Source organism: Lissotriton vulgaris, chromosome 6 (assembly GCF_964263255.1).
Source record: "Lissotriton vulgaris chromosome 6, aLisVul1.2, whole genome shotgun sequence".
In the NCBI taxonomy this organism is placed as follows: domain Eukaryota; kingdom Metazoa; phylum Chordata; class Amphibia; order Caudata; family Salamandridae; genus Lissotriton; species Lissotriton vulgaris.
Genome location: NC_141694.1, coordinates 83450853 through 83472446, shown reverse-complemented (window position 1 = coordinate 83472446; position 21594 = coordinate 83450853). Strand labels below are relative to the sequence as shown.

General features: G+C 47.1%; 1 protein-coding gene across 2 annotated transcripts in view; it reads left to right on the top strand.

Annotated features, from left to right (window-relative positions):
- The window catches only part of LOC147706833 (uncharacterized), a 461037-nt gene that overhangs the window by 390967 nt on the left and 48476 nt on the right, over nt 1-21594 (top strand). For both annotated transcript variants that reach the window (XM_086925970.1, XM_086925971.1), the window contains one exon: nt 9338-9456. In XM_086925970.1, coding sequence (XP_086782096.1) covers nt 9338-9456 — 119 coding nt within the window. The remainder of the gene's footprint in view (nt 1-9337; nt 9457-21594) is intronic.

The following is a 21594-nucleotide window of genomic DNA, read 5'->3' as shown; positions in this document are numbered from 1 at the left end:
CGTTGGACTTGCAGGACGCCTACTTTCACATCCCCGTCCTGCCGGCCCACCGATGTTACCTGTGGTTCTCGGTAGGCCTCGAGCACTTTTAGTTCACCGTGCTCCCATTTGGCCTTACCAGCGCCCCACGGGTGTTCACGAAAGTGATGGCGGTGGTCGCAGCTCATCTGCGCAGGTTAGGGGTTTCAGTCTTCCCCTTCCTCGACGACTGGTTGTTGAAGGCAGGCTCGCCCCAAACAGTCGTCAACCACCTCCAGATTACGGCGGATCTCCTGCACCTGCTGGGGTTTTCCATCAATGTGCCGAAATCACACCTGAGTCCCTCCCAAAAGCTCCTCTTCATCTGAGCTGTTCTGGACTCGGCGCAGTTTCGGGTTTATCCTCCGGAGCAGCGAGTCCGGGATATTCAGGCTCTGATTCCGATCTTTCAGCCTTTATCCCGGGTTTCGGTCAGGTTGACGCTGCGGCTCCTGGGGCTGATGGCTTCCTGCATCCTTCTGGTGCATCACGCCCGGTGGCGGATGCGGGCTCTGCAGTGGGACCTGAAGTTTCAGTGGGCCCCGCATCAGGGCAACCTGTCCGACCATATCCTGATCTCGGAGGGCGCTGCGAGACAGCTGCAGTGGTGGCTCACGTACCACGATTGGATCCACGGCAGATCCCTCTCCCTTCCCCAACCGGAGCACGGGGTTGTGACGGACGCGTCCCTTCAAGGCTGTGGAGGCCACGTGGGAGAGGCGGAGATCCGAGGCCTCTGGTCTCCGGCGACGTCCCAGCTCCATATCAATCTTCTGGAGCTGCGGGCGATTCGTCTGGCACTGAAGGCATTCCTCCCCTCTGTCCGAGGGAGTGCAGTGCAGGTGTTCACGGACAACACCACCGCCATGTGGTACTGCAACAAACAGGGCGGTGTGGGGTCCTGGACCCTCTGTCAAGAGGCTCTGCAGCTCTGGCAGTGGCTGGAACATCAGTGCTGAAGATCAGGCGCGACCGGGCCCAAGTCATCCTTGTGGCTCCGGACTGGGCTCGAAGGTTCTGGTAGATGAACAAGTTACTTACCTTAGGTAACGATATATCTGTAAGAAACAGTAGTTAGTATTAGATTCCTTACCGCCCCACCCATCCTCCCAGTTCTGCGAACTGATACCTAGGGTTAAGGTCATCCCCTTTCAGGGCCCTAGTTTCTTAGCACCAGTGTTGGTTCTAGCATGGCTCTGCGTATCTGGCGCGGAAAAGCTGTGTCTAAGAACTGACGTCCGCGCCCATGGGCGGCGTCTAAGTACTCCGATGTCATTCCGGCGCAGACGACGCCGACGACGGACGCAGAGCCAGAGATGACGCCTAACGACGCGCAGAGGCATTGCTACGAAAAGATTTCCGGATCCAGTCTGAGGCCTGGGGATATTCTAAGGTAAGGAATCTAATACTAACTACTGTTTCTTACAGATATATTGTTACCGAAGGTAAGTAACTTGTTCGTTCTGCATTCTGTCCATCAATTGTTGTTTTTACTCATAGGAATGATGGCATCTTGCATATTCATAGTACCTTACGCAAGACTACAAATGCGTCCACTTGAAGAGTTCTTAACACCACAATGGAACCAGGCTCGCGGTCAATTAACAGACCTAGTGTTTGTAGACAGTCTGACGCATTGCTCTCTGCAATGGTGGAACATCAAAAACCTTTCGAAAGGCCGACCTTTTCTAGATCCAGTTCTTCAAATAGTCATAACAGCGGACGCATCGCTCTCCGGCTGGGGAACTTACCTACTGCATCACTCCATGCAAGGCAGGTGGACATCGCAACAAAAGTTACTCCACATCAACCACTTGGAGTTACTAGCTGTATTTCTAGCCCTAAAAGCATTCCAAAAGCAAGCGTCAGGGAAAGCGGTCTTAGTCCGCACAGACAATATGACAGCAATTTACTACATAAACAAACAAGGGGGGACACACACTCTCTGCAGCTCTCTGTTAGCGCAGCAGATATGGAGATGGGCTATACCACTAAAGATCTTCCTCTTAGCCCAACATGTTCCAGGAGTACAAAACACCATGGCAGATCTGCTAAGTCGACAGACACAACAGATCCAAGTTCTTCAACCATTCTTTCAACTGTGGGGACAACCTCGGATAGACATCTTCGCCATCCACGAAAATGCAAAATGCCCAAACTTTGCCGCACCCACACCCACTGTCCAAAAGCAATGCGATATGGCTGAACTGGTCCGGAAAATTTGTGTACGCTTTTCCTCCTCTCCCACTACTTCCGTTAGTGGTACGCAAACTACAGCAACATTCTCTAACACTCATTCTAGTTGCTCCAACTTGGGCCAGACAACCGTGGTACACCACGCTGCTGCAACTTTCTGTGGTACCACACCAGAAACTAAGCCGTTCTCTTCCAGGGGATCCTCATCAATAGTCATAAGCATTAGAATATTCCCGCCCATGCGCCGGACCCCGGAAACAATATATTATATGTGCCCCACATATACATATACATATATATATAAATATATATATATAAAAAAAAGCAATTGCAGCCAATTAAAACAGTAGAGCTGGAATATGCTGTGAAGAATTTCCACCATACATTTGTATAAGCATTAGAAACATGAGAAACAACACCAATGCTTGTTTAGAAACTGTTTTAATGCTTAGAAAGCAGTAGAAATTCTTATAACACACTGTAAGCATATACAGCTCCCAGGCTGCATTGCAAATACCCAGTCTAAAAAGACTGAAAAGCTAACCTGTAGCTGCATGTACTAGAACTGACGCTGTGCCTTTCAGGCACCTCTGCCCCTAGCTTCCCATCATGCCTCAGGGGTTACAGTTAGGTCAGTTGTTCTTTCCGGCTCCTTCAGGAAGGACCCTGGATACATAGCTCCACATTTTTTCTGCCTTTTTCAGTCAGAAAATCTTCAAAAGAACAATTTTTTGATTTACTTTGACTTTTAACATCAGGGTCAAGTAAATAACTGCTTAGCAGTCGATTTTTTGTGAGGTTTTCCTGTCAGGATGCCCTCATTATTTGATGATTGCCCTTCTTGTGGCCACAAGAAGGCAAAAACGGACTCTCATAAGGTCTGTATTTTATGCTTGCCAGAGGATCATGATCCTAAAGACTGTTCACATTGTCAAAATCTGTCTGACAGAACTCTTAAAGACAGAGAGAGGAACAGGCTCTATGGTCTGGCCCAGAGATCCATGAGGGGAAGATCTACAGAGAGGAAAAGTTCAAAGAGACCCAGAACTCCCTCCAAAGGCAAGTCAGAGCGTCCATCAACCTCAGCACCGGGCTCGGCGCTGAAAAAACAGCATCTGATGGACCGTTCGAAAGAAAAAGCTCCGTCGACGTCGGGACCAGCGTCGATGAGGAAATCGTCGTCGAAAAGAAGTTCACCGACGTCGAAGAAAGCTCCGCCGTCGTCAACTAGGCGACGATCGGCGTCGAGAGAAGCCACGAGATCTCCGTCGACGAGAAGATCGGCGTCAAGACGTAAGTCAACTCCGCCGCCGTCAACCAGGCGACGGTCGGCGTCGAGAGACAGAACACACTCGCCGTCGTCTCAACGTCGACAGGCTTCGAAGAGTGTGACACCTCCGCCGACGTCTCCACGGAGGCGCTCGGCGTCTAGGAACAAGAGCCCCCTCGGACGATCGTCGTCGAGGAAGGGATCATCGTCGAAGGCGTGTCGGCGCTCGACGTTGAGGATGTCCGATCCTCCGCCGTCGCCACATGCCAGGTCGACATCAAGGGCATCGTCGACGACAGGACACCGTCGATTGCCATCTCCGTCGCCGACAGACCAACGTCGGTCGATGTCGAAAGCTCCGTCGACGGCAGGGCAACGCCGTTCGACGTCGAGACCTCAGTCGATGGCAGTGCAACGCTGTTTGACGTCGAGACCTCCGTCGAAGGCAGGACAACGCCGTTCGACGTCGAGGGAGAAGACTCCGTCATCGGCTCGACATCGCAGGTCGACGCCGAGAGAACACGGGTCGTCGTCGAGGCGTTCGACGTCGAAGGTTATCACTCCGTCGACGCCGCAGAGGCGTTCAACGTCAAGGGAAAGACTTTTGAGACGTCTTCCAACACCGGTGAGACGAAAATCCCCTTCAGTGCCTTCAACTATTTTGGTGACGCAATCAGCTTCTCACCATTCCTCCTCAAGTACCTCTAGCTCATCGAGGTCCTCTTCCAGGAGTAGAAGTCCGTTGCCCCAGCGAAAGACAACACTCTCGCCAAGATGGAATGCTCCGTTGAGCAAGTGGAAGGATTCTGGAGCGACGAAGAGGCTGCAAAGATATGTAAGCCCACTCCACAGGTCACCTCTTCAGAGACTGATAGAAGAGGCAGACAGACAGAGTCCTATCAGGCACCGATCACGCTCTCGGGAGAGGAGAGCGGAAAGGTCGCATACCCCCAGGGTCTCCCGATCACCACGGAGGGAGCATCCCAGGTCTCGAACACCGAGAAGGGAGGTACGAACTGAGAGATCGAGATCTCCACCAAGGGAGCATCGAAGAGAATCACGTTCTCCTCGAAGGGAAGATCGACCGAGAAGATCGCCAGTGAGGAAGGAAAAATCTCACCACAGGAGAAGAACGCCATCATCCTCCTCCTCATCTTCTTCGAGATCTTCTAAAGGGGATTACTCCCCAACGCTGGCAGACAGCCCTCGCTCCAGAGCTTCCCCGCTTGACGACGTCAACACATACCTGGACGTTTTACAAAGGGGCGCTCACAAACTTCAAATAGAAATGGCTGTTCCAGAAGTTTCCACTACTGTGATTTTTGAGACCCTTCGTCACAAATCATATTCACGACCTTTGCTCCCATTGGTTCCAAGGATAATGGACCCAATCAAAGAGGTTTTCCTCACGCCAGCAGCGATCAGGGCAGTACCGGCACGTATCCAGAAAAAGTATAGGCCGGCCGACTCAGATCGAATCTTTGTTAAAGGAGAGCCTGCGGCGGACTCAGTTATAGTAGCCTCAGCTAAGAAGAATCACAAAGTTGCTCCTTCTTCTTCAGTTCCTCCTGACAAGGACAGCAAGACCCAAGATTCTTGGGGACGCAGAGTGTGCAGCACAGCAGCTTCATCCCTGAAAGTCTCTAGTGCATCAGCACTTCTCGGCAGGCACGATAGAGCTCTATGGGACTCCATGGAACGATTCAAAGAGAAATTGCCCAAGGAGGACCAGAAGGACTTTGAGGAAACAGTGACGGAGGGCTGTTTGGTGGCGAACCAAATGATTAGTTCATCTGCAGATAACGCCCTTCTAGCAGGACATGCCTACTCACATGGGGTATGTGCGAGGAGATCTTCTTGGTTGCGTTTAACTGGTCTCAAACCAGATGCCCAGCAACGCATCCTCAATCTGCCCTTCTCAGGATCTTCACTCTTCGGGGAACATGCCGATCAGGAAATGACCCGCATGAAAACAGAATTGGACACAGTGAAGGCGGTTGGTCTGGAGAAGAAGAAAGAGCCGTTCAAGCGGCGCTTCAAGACAAACAAGAACCGGGGAGGCCAACAGAGGGTTCAAACCCCTCAATGGTCTCAGAACAAGCCACAAGGGAAGACACAATACAGAGGAGGAAAATCGGGCAGAGGCGGACATCATCAGTCCTCTACCACGCCTAGAGGAGGCAAAGCCTGAGCAGTGGCTTCCTCTGGCGCCGTTACCCACTCCAGTGGGAGGAAGTGCTTCGCAACACCTGGCAGAGTGGGTCAGCATCACAAAAGATCAGTGGGTGCTGAATATACTGCGCAATGGATATGCGCTACGTTTCCGGAAGAGACCACAACCGATTCCTCCAAAAAAGACGCGCTCGTACCATCTAAACCTCCTCAAAAGGGAGGTGAGCGTCCTCTTAAAGAAAAACGCAATCGAAGAGGTACCCCCATCCCAAAGGGGGAGAGGAGTGTACTCAAGGTATTTTCTAGTCCCCAAAAGAGACCAAGAGGACAAGTTCAGACCGATTTTGGATCTTCGAACCCTCAACAAGGTGGTGGTCAAAGAGAAGTTTCGCATGCTGGCACTTCATCAGATATGTCCTCATCTACAAAGTGCTTCCCTTCGGACTAAAATCCGCACCAAGGGTGTTCACCAAGTGCATGGCAGTGGTAGCGGCATGTCTGCACAAAAAAGGTCTCTTTGTGTACCCATATCTAGACGACTGGCTCCTGAAGAGTCCGTCCCCTCGTCAAGCCACCAAAGACTGTCATCTGTGTCTTCAACAACTACACAGGCTTGGGCTCCACGTGAACACAGAAAAGTCGGTCCAGCATCCCACACAAGCTATCCACTATCTGGGAGCAATTCTAGACACAAATTTAGGAAGAGCGTTTCCTTCGCAGGAGAGACTATCTTCCAGGGGTATCCTCATCAAAGTCATAAGCAACCCTCCCGCCTCCCCGGGCAAAGGACTTTGTTTATTAAGTAGGAGATGTTTTAACCTGTTATTACCATGGTTTGGTTTTCAGTCTCCGAAAAGAACAACTGACCTAACTGTAACCCCTGAGGCATGATGGGAAGCTAGGGGCAGAGGTGCCTTAAAGGCACAGCGTCAGTTCTAGTACATGCAGCTACAGGTTAGCTTTTCAGTCTTTTTAGACTGGGTATTTGCAATGCAGCCTGGGAGCTGTATATGCTTACAGTGTGTTATAAGAATTTCTACTGCTTTCTAAGCATTAAAACAGTTTCTAAACAAGCATTGGTGTTGTTTCTCATGTTTCTAATGCTAATACAAATGTATGGTGGAAGTTCTTCACAGCATATTCCAGCTCTACTGTTTTATTTGGCTGCAATTGCTTATTTTTATATATATATATATTTATATATATATATGTATATGTATATGTATATGTATATGTGGGGCACATATAATATATTGTTTCCGGGGTCCCGCGCATGGGCGGGAATATTCTAATGCTTATGACTTTGATGAGGATACCCCTGGAAGAGAACTAGGATTACAGGTAAGTAACTAATCCATCTCCACGCTTATTAACACAGACCCATGGAGAGATCAGACACCCGGACCCAGCTCAGCTCAACCTAGCGTTCTGGCTCCTGAAGTCATATTGTTTGGTTACCTTAACCTCCCTCCAGACCGTATGAGCGTTATTAAAGAAGCTTGACGTCCCACCACTAGAGCATGTTATGCAGCTAAGTGGAAAAAGTTTGTAATATACCGTCCAAAAAAAACACATCAATCCTTTAGATGTGTCTATTCAACACATCATAGGATACCTATTACACCTTCAAAAGTGTAATTTATCATACACGTCTCTCAGACTGCACCTTGCTGCCATTACATCATACTTCCAAAATAGACAACATCTATCTCTTTTTAGAGTGCCTGCCATAAAGGCTTTTATGGAAGGACTCAAAAGAATAATCCCTCCCAGAACACCACCTTCACCAGTGTGGAACTTAAACATTGTTCTCACACGGTTAATGGGACCTCCCTTTGAACCGTTACATAAATGTGAATTGCAATTCCGAACTTGGAAAGTACCTTTCCTAGTAGCTATTACTTCTCTCAGAAGAGTTAGTGAACTACAAGCATTTACCATTCAAGAACCCTTTCTGCAAATGCATCCTAATAAAGTGGTTCTCCGTACTAATCCTAAATTCCTTCCAAAAGTCATTTCACCCTTCCATCTAAATCAGTCTGTTGAGCTGCCCGTATTTTTCTCGCAGCCACAAACAGTCGCAGAAAGAGCTCTACACACCTTAGATGTCAAAAGAGCATTGCTTTACTACATTGAAAGGACACAAACTTTTTGTAAAACTAAAAAACGTTTTGTGTCTTTTTCACCACCACATAATGGTAACCCAATATCAAAATCTGGGATAGGTAGGTGGATTGTCAAATGCATACAAATCTGTTACCACAAGGCTAAACGTACGTTATCTATTCCACCTAAAGCCCCTTCTACAAGGAAAATAGGGGCTTCAATGGCATTCTTAGGGAACATTCCCCTAGGTGATATATGCAAAGCAGTTACATGGTCTACACCGCACACATTCACAAAACACTATTGTGTAGATGTGCAAACTAAACAACAAGCCACTGTGGGCCAGGCTTTACTAAAAACTCTGTTTCAAGCCACTGCAACAGATACTGGTGGTCGCCGCTAAAGGTAGGTACTGCTATACAATCTATGCACAGTGTGTAATCTGCAGCTCATATGCTTCGGATGGAAAATGCTACTTACCAGTATTCATCTGTTCTTGGCATGTAGAGCCGCAGAGTTACACATGCCCACCTGCCTCCCCGGCTACATTTATCTGTTCGATTATTATCTTAATTAGATACAAATTACATGGACATCACTACTTTCTTGTAAAACTCCCATCACTTCCCTAATGGCGAAAATCAATCTGGGGATGGAGCCGATGCCCATGGGCAGTATGATCCAAAGGAGGAGTCACCTATCCTGTGACTTCCAAAGACTTTTCTACAACAAAAGCAAAATGCAAACATCCGGGCCCAACACTAGGTGGCCATCTATGCACAGTGTGTAACTCTGTGCATGTAAGTAGCATATTATATATATATATATATATATATATATATATGTGTGTGTATGTATATATATATGTATTTATATATATATATATATATATATATATATATATATATATATATATGTGTGTGTATATGTATGTATGTATATTATATACCTATACTCTTTTCTTACAGGGTATTATTGTCATTTTGATTCTTATGTACTTTGTATTGTTCTGATGCCACTGCTCACTACTCTTATTCAAGCATGTGTATCTATGAAATACACCCCAATACTGGAGAAGAAAAAAGTTACTTACCTGTTAACTGTGGTTCTCCAGTCTTTCATAGATTCACATGTGACCTACCCTCCTCCCCTCAGAAGCTCTCTTCTTCCCTTAGCTCTATTTCACTCTTGTGCTACGAAAATCTGAGGACTTGAGCCTCTGAGGAGAACATTTTAAGAGGGTGCTGCCACCTGATTGGCTGGAATTTGGACTAAACATAATGACTGATATATCATAGAAGTGATATGTGGTCTAACTATGGAAAACTATTTGTTTTTTCTTTCTGTTATGCATATATACTTGTGTTATTGCTACATTGCTATGTTATGTACCATGGGACTCCCACTTCGACGACTGGGAATGTTCAAGCATGTGAATCTATGAACGATACCAATACTGGAGAATCCCAGTTTACAGGTAAGTAACTTTTGTTCCTATCCTCCATTTGCACTGTTATGAAAGGACATTGGATATTTTCTATTTTATTTAACCTTTCAACCTTTGTTACCTTTTAGGTTCAGAATTTCTGATGCCAGTCACTGGATTTTACTGTGAGCTCTGTGAAGATTTCTTTGGAGATCAGCTATGTGCCGAACAGCATGTTAAAAGCTACAGTCATAATGAAAGTTATAAGGTTAGTTCCCACCGCATCCTGTTCACTGGGGCTGGTGTATAATTTCTGCTTACTTTCTTCTGATAGATACATCTGCCGTGTGGATTCCTCACCTTGTGAATATCCCCTTGCGTAAGCAACATTCGGAAATTCTTTTTGTAGCTTTGCGCCGACGTGGATCCGGACGTCACAGAGGCACGGCACCGCTCGCGACTCCGCTGACGTCACCGACGCCTATAACAGGCCCACGCCGGCGTGATGACATCAGTTCCCTTTTTTCCGCGTCGTCGACGCTAACGGTTTTCAGGGATCGTACTGTAGCTTTACAGTAACTTTGTTACTATTATCCTATTATTGTGTCTATCTTTATATTCTTCGAAATGTCGTCGAAGAAAACTGGATTTAAGGCTTGCGGCGAATGTGGCAGGACTATGTCGATCACCGATCCTCATGAATGCTGTGTTTGGTGTTTAAGTTCCGACCATGACGTCGAGGACTGTCCTTGCTGCAAGAAGATGACTCCGAAGGCGCTAAGAGAAAGAGAGACGAAACTCCTTGTGGCAAAACTTAAAAATAAGAAAGTTAAGAAGTCTTCGAAGTCTCGAACTCGTCGGTCGAGATCTCGTTCGAGGTCACGCTCGGAGTCGTCTTCGGCTCACGCTTCGAAGTCTTCGAGGAAGAAACCTAAGAAGAGGAGCCATGAGTCACATCATCACTCCGGAAAGGACTCTAGTTCAAGACCGAAGTCCCAGGTCAAACTTCTGAGTAAGGAAGTGGAGGTTTCGGAGTTGGAACATAACTCTGTTGGTGAGGCTTCACATCTGGATTCACCCGAATCTCAGAAGCAGGTCCATTCTCCGGTTCCATCCAATCCTTCTGGTCGGGAGGATGAAGGTGAGGAGCAGGGGGCTGGTGAAGTCGAGGTTCCGATGCCTGCGGGTTCGTCGACCCCGGTTCCTGGACTCGGTGAAGAGGTCGACGTCGTTTCGACTCCACCTCCTCAGGAACGACCCAGAGATCCATATCCTGAATTTCCAGCTCCAGGTCAGGATCCTTCTCAGTTCCAGAACGCCATGTTTGGTGTCTATTCCAGGGCAATGTTCCCGTCTGGTGCACCTGTTGGTCCCACGGGTCCTATGGCCTTTAACTTGGGTATTCCCCAGGCTTACGCCCCTGCGCCCTTCATGCCTTTTATGCCGGCTATACCACCACATTGGCATTTTCCGACACCACTGGTGTCGTCGATGCCGAAGCGCACGACGCCGACTCCGTCGACGCAAGTCTTATCGACGCCGATGCCTACGACTCCGAGGCAGGATTCTGCCCGACCTCGTATTGAAAAACCTCATCCGACTTCGGGTTCGACGCCGGCACTGACCCCGTCGGAGTCGTTTCCGAATCCGTTGACTTCTACTGTGAAGGAAAGATCTCGGAGAAAGACCCAGAGACTTCTGGAAGAGGAAAGATGTCAATATTCAGATACTGAAGAAGGGGAGTTACAGGATTCTGAGGATCCTTTTGAAGACTTGTGTGAGGCCAGTGGGCTTGAACTGTCGCCTGAGTGGGAATTAGCTTCAGTGTCAAATGTACCATCGAAGGATGTGGTGCCTTATCACACCGTTATAAAAAAAGCAGCGAGTTTATTGAATATTACTCTGCCCACTGCTGGTTATAAACCTAATATTTTAACTGAGGTTCTTCATTCACCCTCGTCAGTTATTGAACCTATGTTTCCCTTCAACGAGGCCATATCTGAGCCCATCTATGAGGTTTGGAAGAAACCTTTATCTGCTCCTGCAGTTTCAAGAACAGTGGCGAGGAGATACAGAGTTGCACCTGAGGACCCTGCGTTTTTATCAACTCATCCCTTGACTGAGAGTTTGGTGGTGCAAGCTGCCTGCTCAAAGAAATCGGCTGATGCTTTTCCACAGGTTCCTGGGGATAAAGAATCCAGAAAGCAAGATCAGAGTGCCAAGAAGGTTTTCTCATCAGCCAGTATGGCGTTAAAGTCAACCAACGCAACGTGTCTGATGGGAAGGTATATCCATGCCTTGATGGATTCTGTCAAGCAGCTGATTCCGAAAATTCCTGAGGATGACAGGAAGGATTTTCAGGAAGTGATATCAGACACTCAAGCAGCTGCGAGACAGGTGATTCAGAGTGGTCTGGACACTGCTGATTCGGTGGCAAGGGTCATGGGCTCCTCCGTGGCCACTAGGAGGGCTGCCTGGCTTAAATCATCGGAGTTCTCTGCAGACGTCCAGTCTGTTTTGATGGACTTGCCTTTTGATGGCTCAGGATTGTTTGGCAAGAAGGCTGATGCTGCCTTGGAACGTTTTAAGGACAGTAGGGCCACTGCAAAATCTTTGGGTCTTCAGTCCAGAGGTACTACTGGTAGACGCTTCAGGGGGTTTGGAAGATCTTCCTTTCGTTCTTACAGACCATCCCATCAGCAGCCTCAACAGCAGCAGAATACGCTGTACAAGTCATACAGGGGCAGGCAAAGATCCCGCCCTAGAGGTCGTCAAACTTCCTCCTCTCCTTCCCAACCCCCGGCCAACGCAGCAAAGCAGCCCTAGATCCGCCATTCCGGATCATGTGGGCCCAGTGGCGGGTCGGCTTACTCATTTTCTACAAGATTGGGAATTAATAACATCGGATCTTTGGGTTCTCAATCTTGTAGAGAATGGGTATGCACTTCCTTTCCAGGAATTCCCTCCCAATTACCCTCCTTGCCAGGGTTATTGTTCGGAGGACCACCTGCTTCTCCTGCAGGAAGAAGTCCTGGCTCTGTTCAGAAAAGGTGCGATAGAGGTGGTTCCAGAGCAGGAAAGGGGTCAGGGGTGCTACTCCCGGTATTTCCTGATCCCCAAGAAAGATGGCAGGCTTCGGCCAATCCTGGATCTCAGGATCTTGAACCTTTACCTGAAACAGGAAAAGTTCAAGATGCTCACTCTTGCACAGGTTCTTCAAGTGCTGCTGGAAGAAGACTGGATGGTGTTGATCGACTTGCAGGATGCGTATTTTCATATTCCCATCTTGAAGTCGCACAGAAAGTATCTCCGTTTTACGGTTGGGTCACAACACTACCAGTTTGTGGTCCTTCCGTTTGGTCTTATTACTGCGCCTCGAGTCTTCACCAAGGTGATGGCAGTGGTGGCAGCTCATCTCAGGAGAACGGGGATACATGTGTTTCCGTATCTAGACGACTGGCTGATCAAAGCGGAGTCGCCGGAGAAGGTGCTCCATCATCTGCAAGAGACAACTCAGTTGTTGATCAGGTTGGGTTTTTCGATAAATGTACCCAAGTCTCACCTGGTGCCCTCACAGCGCAACCTGTTCATAGGTGTGGTACTGGACACTACTGTGTGTCGTGCATTCCCTCCCCCTCAAAGGATTCGCGACATACAGGAGATGATTCCTTTGTTTTACAATGGAGCGGTCGTTCCAGTCCTGAAGGTCCTTCGCCTGCTCGGTCTGATGGCTTCATGCATTCTGTTGGTCAACCATGCACGCTGGCATATGAGGGCGCTCCAGTGGTGCCTCCGCAGGCAGTGGTATCAGCACAATGGGGATCTCAGGGATTCGGTGAAGATCTCCGGAGAAACTGCAGCGGATCTGTCTTGGTGGAGTGTGGAAGGCAATCTGTCTCAAGGGAAGCCTTTTCAGATTCCTCCATCGGTTGCCACAGTAATATCGGATGCGTCCACTCTCGGGTGGGGTGCTCATCTGGGGGACCTGGAGGTCAAAGGTCTTTGGTCTCCAGAGGAAAGGTTGCTTCATATCAACCTTCTAGAGTTGCGGGCGATACGTCTGGCGCTCAAGGCCTTCCTCCCTTCCCTTCGCGGTCAGTCTGTTCAGGTCCTGACGGACAACACGACCGCGATGTGGTATGTCAACAAGCAGGGAGGAGTAGGGTCGCAGTGTCTCTGCAGAGAGGCTCTGCGTCTCTGGTCCTGGGTTCAGGACCATCAGATTTGTCTGATGGCAAATCTGGCCGGGGTTCAGAACGTTCGTGCAGACAGTCTCAGTCGGCAGTTCTCTGCCGATCACGAGTGGAGGCTCCATCCAGAGGTAGTTCAGGACATCTTTCGGATGTGGGGGACTCCTCGGGTGGACCTGTTCGCCACTCACAAGAATGCTCATTGCCTGTCATTCTGCAGTCTCCAGTATCCGATGCAAGGAGCCTTGGGGGACGCGTTTCAGTTGAGTTGGAGCTCGCAACTCCTTTACGCGTTTCCTCCCATACCTTTGATTCCTCGGGTTCTGAGAAATTCGCCAAGACCGGGCCCGAGTCATATTGATTACCCCGGATTGGCCAAGAAGGGTGTGGTACTCAGACCTTCTCCACCTCTCCTCTCACCCGCCGCTCCACCTCCCTCACAGGGCATACCTTCTCTCTCAGATGGAGGGGCAGGTTCTACACCCCCACCTCCAGACATTACACCTTCATGCCTGGAGATTGAACGGGGCAACCTGATTTCTTTTTCTCTCCCTCACGATGTGGTGGATGTCATTTTGTCAGCCAGGCGTGACTCCACTAAGTCCATCTATTCTTATAGGTGGTCTAAGTTTGTTAATTGGTGCAGGGAGAAGTCCGTAGACCCTTTGAGGGCCCATTTATCTGATGTTCTCCAGTTTGCCCTTTCTCTGGCACAGCAGGGGCTTGCTGTTGCCACGGTGAAGGGTTATCTGTCAGCGCTGTCGGCGTTTATCTGTTTGCCTGACCAGCCTTCTTTGTTTAAATCTCCTATAGTTTTGAGGTTTTTGAAGGGCCTCACTAATAAGTTCCCTCCTATCCCTTTTATTGTGCCTCAGTGGGATTTGAATCTAGTTTCGACATTTTTAATGGGTGCTCCTTTTGAGCCTCTTCACAAATGTCCTATGAGGCTTCTGACTTTCAAAACAGTTTTCCTCGTTGCAATAACCTCGGTAAGGAGGGTAAGTGAGCTTCAAGCTCTTAGTTCCAAGCCCCCATTCCTGTCCATTCATGCTGATCGAATGGTTCTTAGGACCAGGGCTGCTTTTCTGCCAAAGGTGGTGACTCCTTTCCACCTTGGTCAATCCATTACCCTTCTTACTTTTTATCCTCCCCCACACCCTTCCAAGGAGGAGGAGAGATTACACCGTCTTGACCCCAAGAGGGCGGTGTCTTTTTACTTGGACAGGACTGAAGACTGTCGCTTTGATGACCAGCTCTTTATTGGCTTTGCTGGCTGCAAGAAAGGAAGAGCGGTCCATAAGAGGACTTTGTCGAGATGGATCGTCCTCTGCATTAAGATCTGCTACTCTTCGGCCGGTAAGGAACCACCAGAGGGTATAAGGGCTCATTCTACTAGAGCTAAGTCTTCGACCTCTGCATTGGCTAGAGGTGTGCCTGTAGAGGATATTTGTAGAGCGGCAACTTGGTCTTCCCTCCACACTTTCGCGAAGCATTACTGCTTGGATTCCGAAGTGAGGAGGGACGGGCATTTTGCGCGCTCTGTCCTTCAGGATTTCTTGGTCTAGAAGAGTGGACACCCTCCTCCGGGAGTGGGGACTGCTGTGGGACTCTATTCACAAGGTGAGGAATCCACACGGCAGATGTATCTATCAGAAGAACAAGTTACTTACCTTCGGTAACGCTTTTTCTAGTAGATACAATATCTGCCTGTGGATTCCTCACTGACCCACCCGCCGTCCACTCTTCTATGCCAGAGTTTCTTTAATGTATTATTTTATTGTCAAGGAGTTGTTTATTTCAAATGTTTTATTGCATTTGCTTCACACTGTGTGTGTTACCTTGATTTCTATACTGCGTATACTGTGTATATGTCTACTGTCATCGGTCCGTCCGTGTGCCTCGAAGGCACCGAAAAAAGGGCGAAACTGATGTCATCACGCCGGCGTGGGCCTGTTATAGGCGTCAGTGACGTCAGCGGAGTCGCGAGCGGTGCCGTGCCTCTGTGACGTCCGGATCCACGTCGGCGCGAAGCTACAAAAAGAATTTCCGAATGTTGCTGACGCAAGGGGATATTCACAAGGTGAGGAATCCACAGGCAGATATTGTATCTACCAGAAAAAGCGTTACCGAAGGTAAGTAACTTGTTCATTATTGACACACCATTCCCTTTTACAACTTAGTTTGGTCTTTGCACTCTGACAAATGTAACTTGAATTTCTTCTGCATATGTTGTTAAAGTAACCCACCAAATAAGATATTTTTGCACATGCGAACATCTTTACATATTTTACCTTTCACACAGTGCATTATTTATAATATTTATATTTGAGAAGAATTTTGATTAGGAGGTAGGAGGGTGCATGTGAATCTGCAGCACTACACACTATGAATTGATGCTTACAGGGTAAGTAACATAATCCATTTGTAGCATGTGTTGGCTGCAGATACACGCTATGCATAGACTGTAAAGCAATACCACTCTATGCAGTGGCTTTAGGCAGGAGATGGTGCAGTTGGTTGAAATAGGGTGTGAAGGACTGTTTGTCCAACTAGAGCTTGTTGTCTTTATTGAACAACCACAGAATAATTTTTTGTGAAAGAGTTTGGGTTTATCCATGTTCTCTTCCAGGGGATCCTCATCAATAGTCATAAGCACTAGAATATTCCCCCCGGAAAACACAATCATATATGTGAAAACATACATCTATATATCTATATATATCTATATATCTCTCTCTATATCTCTCTCTATATATATATATATATACGCACACACACACACACCAAAAATCTGGATCCCAAAGGATACAATGAGTCACAAAGAAATAAAATATCCAAGAAAGAAGTGACTCAAACAGATAGATTCACCAAAGAACAAAAATATATTTCCACTACGTTTCCGCTTCCGCCTTCCTCAGGTAGTTTCAAGATGGTAAGCTCAGTGGCTGCACAGATGACACAGCTGAATTTTCAAAAAGCATCATGAGTGAAGATTCCATTTGGAATGTGGAATCAATGCAGTCCTGAGAGTTCTTCAGATATGCAGTAATCCGGTTCTATTGTCACTAATTTTCAGTCCATCTGGATGCAATGATTTTAAACGGTACATTCAGACGTTTTCCCTGGAGTCCAGTAGTTCTTCCTTTGAGATATGTGGGGAAAATCTTCAAATCTGATATTGAATGATCCACAAGGTTGAAATGATTGGCTACAGGCTGGTCAATTTTCTTATTAATTATTGCTGATGTGTGGTTCCTGAATCGTGTGCGGAGCTCATTCACTGTTATGTTTTATTGTGTGTATGTATGTGTATATATATATATATATATATATATATATATATATATAACGTAAATGCAGCCTTCCATACACTAAAAGCCGAATAATGCTGTAAGGACTCCTTTGTATATTATAAACAATACCTTAAAACCAGGGAATAAACAAACAACAAAGTATGTTTGAAAACTGTTTTAATGCTTAGCACAATCCCTCAGACTGCATTGTAGAAACATAGCATAGAAAAGATGAAAAGCTAACTCTTTGCATCATAGAAATAAACTGGCACCGTGCCTTTAATGCAGCCATGACCCCTAGCGCCCCATCATGCCTCAGGGGTGACAGTTAGGTCAGTTGTTCTTTCCGGCTCCTTCAGTCAGGACCCTGGTTACACAGCTCTGACTTTTTTGTCAGAAATAATCTCCAGTTTTTTGGGAAAATCTCTTCTTTCTTCGACGTCTAACAACTTTAGAAGCAAGCTTTTTGGTTTTTTTACAGACCTTGGCATTTTTTTCCACTCAAAAATGCCATCTCTTTTTGGCCCCTGCCCTTCTTGTGGAAAGAAGAATGCCAGGTCAGACTCTGATGCGGTCTGTATACTTTGTCTTCCTAAGGATCATGTCCCCAAGACTTGCCCTCATTTGCCAGTCTTTATAAGTCAAGCAAAGTGGCTCTCACAGGCTGCTGGCATTAGCATGATTGGATAGCCAGTGCCCACAATCCAACAGGCCTAATGAACAGCGCAGCAACACACAGAGCACTCATACGTGTAGTATGGCACCGGCAACAGATTCATGTTTACAGTCTACACCATAAGCACAGAGAGCTGCAGCCCAATACTTGTGTTATTCACAGGAATGGGCCGAAGCCAAGTACACCCTCTCCCCAAACAGCTCTGAAACCGGTAATACACCAAACTACGGTGAAAAGGTAAAACAGATGCAGAGTGCAGACTGCTGCCTTCATAGTTAGACACCACATTGAAGTACCTGCCACCAAAACACGAACAAACTGCAACTACGTAAAAAAAAATGAATGCAATGCCAGGCTTTCCACTTTAAAGGCACCAGGGAATTTTTAAACTAGAAACCTGATAGTCTGGTGGGTTTTCCCCATTTCATTAAAAAAGGATGACCACAACGGCATTTAGCTGGTAGCCTATGATAATGGTTAATTTTTCTACTGAAAATACCAGCAATGTCTCGTTTCCTGTTGCGATTTCGGGAAATTGTAATCACCCAAAAATCCCTCCCTATGTACAATCCGGCCATTCCACATCGCTGCTTAACGCAGAAGCAAGCACAAACAAAACAACCCAAGCACTGGCAGTAGAACCAGAAAATGCAATTGCGCTTTCCAGCTTTTAAAAAGACAGGCATGCCTAGACTACTAAAAAGGCTCAGCCCTGACTCATGTGAAAAAAGACCTGCATTGTCTGTAGTCCGAGCCCTTTGCAGCCCCAGGAGACAGGCAAAGGGGGGGCGGGGCGAAAATGCCACAGCCGCTGCCATCGACTGCAGATTGCATTAGAATTTAAATGAACCACAGCGAAAACACAAACATCGGATTTCTCTCCAAGGGAGTAGAAGCAAGACAAAAAAACAATGTGCAAGCTTGCAACCCCAACCCGCAGCCCTTAGCCCTTTTGATTAAAGAAGATCAAAAGTAATGGCCCAGCTCGAAAGGGTGTGTACAGAGCAGTCAGTGGCGTTTTCTGCCCCACCAAAGGTCCTCCCGTCCTGATACCAAGAGGGTCAGCTCACGCCACTCCCCCTTCTGGACTGAATCGCAAGGATTAGAGATCCGTTTAGGAGAACTGCTCAGAGGCCCTTTGTTAGATCCTTACCTGTACCAGTGGAGATGAGATGAAACTGACAAAACCCCTTTTGTTCAGTCTCCTTCAGAGGGTGACCACCCCGAAGACAGACATGACACACAGATCAAAGTGCTGCTCCTCAGCGGACAGGCCTGGGTCTGCTTGACATGCACGGCTGGTAAATATGCTGCACGTGAGAAACAGCCAACCCAGGGAAACTCTCAAACCTGGAACCAGAGTATTACATTGTGTAACAAACAGACGGGGTACTGACAGCATGCTGGTGGGGCGGGGAGGGCGGGGGTGGTTATGAAGCATGACTCCACATCTACACCCCATGGCAAACATTGGAAGCCTTTGAAACTAGGAACAAAGCTGATGGCAGAAACACAATGCCAGCAAACTCAGAAGAAGACCTGCGCTGAAAGACTGGGGCGGCCTCCCGGCTGCTAAGTTAAAGTTGTGCATGTACACCGTTTCCCTTACGGGAGAGATCAGTGGTAGGCACGATAATTGCTAACAGATGGCCTCGCTGCCGTAAGAGATACGCCATACATGTTACGAGTACTGATAGGAAACTGCAAAACATGCACGAGTTTCAATTCCAAAAGGTCCCTCTAACCAACTCTTGTGCACTGCGTAGGCGAGATCTAAAAATGAGGTTAATATTCAAGAGATGTGTTAAATGTTACTACTAAATATGCAGCCACAAGTGCAGTTACATTGCAGACAGCAGGGTCACAATTTGAATGGTGCAGCAGATGCAGTAGCACCAGGCCCAAAAGTTGGCGGAACTCCTCTAAACACGTAATATTGCTTTATTTGACTGCTAAACAGGCAGGCACAAATGCGGTTACGTTTCAGTTAAACGGAACTTGATTCGAACTGTGCAGCAGGTCCAGTGGTGCCAGAGCCAAAAGCTCTAGGGATCCCCCGCTCCCCCCCCCCGCAGGCAGTCACAAGCATTGTTCCCAGTAAGCTGTGCGCACTACAGCAGGTTAGTCCAGCAGCAAGTGCCTCCTGCACTTGCTGCATTTCTTTTGATGAAAGGGCGCGGCTGCATGACGGATTGTAAGATTTTGTGAAAGTATTCATGTTAATCGTAGAGCCCATCATGCGCTGCAATGAACATGATTACTTTAACAAAGGCACACAGTCTGTCTCGCAGCTGCGTCCTTTCAACAAAAGAAATGCAAAGAGGTCTACAATCAGGACTTGTGCAAGTCATGCTTGTAGACTTGCTCCATTTCTTTTGCTAATAGAGCGGGACAGATTGTGTGCAGAGATATATTAGCAAATTAAATGAGCAAGACCACAAACTTTGATTCTTAGGATGCTGAGCGACCTGAGGCTAGAAGCTGCTTTCGCAGCTCGAGAGACCGCTCTAGCCGTAGCCACAACCTCGCCCACAACCTCGCCCACAAGTAGAGAAGCATTTTTAATGTTATATACAATTAAGTCATATCTATTTCTTATTTATCTTATGCAATTTACTACCGTTAACAAAGCCAATAGCCCTGGCTCGTTGTGTTATATATTTATACATATGGATAAATGGACAGACGCAGCAAAATACCAGTGGGGCAGCACACCATGCTAAGTACAGATTTTCAGTGTGCTCTGTGACTGCAGGGTGAGGTACAGGGTAAACAGCACACGTGCACTGTGAGTGCAGGGTGATCACTGTGGGTGCATGGTGATCAGTGTGAGTAAATTGTGATCGCTGGGAGTGCAGGGTGAGTATGAAAGTGAAGGGCGAGAATGAGGAGTGAGGTGTCTGAGTGCAATGTGGATTACCAGACACTTGAAGTAACTCAGCATGTTATTGACGACAGCCTAGGGTTTCAGAGACAAGTTAAACTATTGCTTTTATGGCATTAATCAGGGGTCGAGGGTGGAGGAAATGATGTGATGATCCTGCAACAAACTTGCACTCTTATGATTCGCTTTGCCAGCTCATTATTTTGATGTCCCAGACGGTACAAAAATAAACAGCCACCTTCTTTATCATTTGCAAATAGGAACCAATGACAAAGCCAACGGGCCTGGTTTGTTGTAGGTGTAATGATACTTGTTGTATTAGACAGATTGGAATTTTCTCTAGTGGAAGTTTTAAGGTAGCGCAGAAGGTTAATATGCCTGCTGCAAAGGACGTGGACCATGCAGATCACAAAGTGAAAAGAATGAAAATTGGTTAGCAGGTTACTACTGATCTCAGAGTGGGAATCTTATTACTTGCAGTTTATAAGGTAAAATCCTAATATAGAACAGTAATCTATTAACTCATAAAAAACGTCATGCATACTACAAGGTGTGGATTAGAGCGTTATGATTTTTTTCCCCAGCCATTCACTATCCTAATGTTGCAAACCGGGTTCCTTTGGGCGGAAAGTGATTCTTATTAAAGAGAAATCCTAACTATGGTGTTACATGTTAAATTCTGAGTTCAGCATGAATGACGTTACTCCTATACTTTGCAGTTATGTCATATGTAAACTATCGTATACACTGAATCACATACCTAATTGAATGTCTGTTTAATGTGTGTGCAATATAAAGTACACCCCATTCTGGTATGAGAGACATTATAAAACAAATTAAATGCATCTCAGAGAGAGTGGTAATCGAGACCTAAAGGAGCACTGTTAAACGGTAATAGCGAGGTAATCACTGGCGGGAGTGGTCATTGGAGTGCGCCACCTAACGCTTTCACACAGGGCACCACTAGCACTAAGGACAGCTGTTTGCGGGGCATTCTATGTGCCTCTGAGAAAGTTCTCATGCTTCCGCGGGATAGAGGAGGACTAGCGTGCCACAACCTACTAGAATACTTCTGGGCCTCCCACCTTCACATCGTTTTGGAGTGGACAGCGATTGAGTAAGAAGGTCTGGTTCCATATGGACAGGGCGGTAACCGGACGGACCATATAATTTCTTTCCTGGCTCCATCAGACTTCATGCTCCTGCAGCCCCTATTTTACCGTGCCCACCAAGACGGTGCTGGACATATGGGACAAAGTAGACGTACCCAAGGGGCTCACGACCTTACCTCCTTTAGTATTTGTGTTTTTAAAGAAACCCGGCAGGAGAATGTTTTGATTTATTTTAAGTGATACTTAGATAC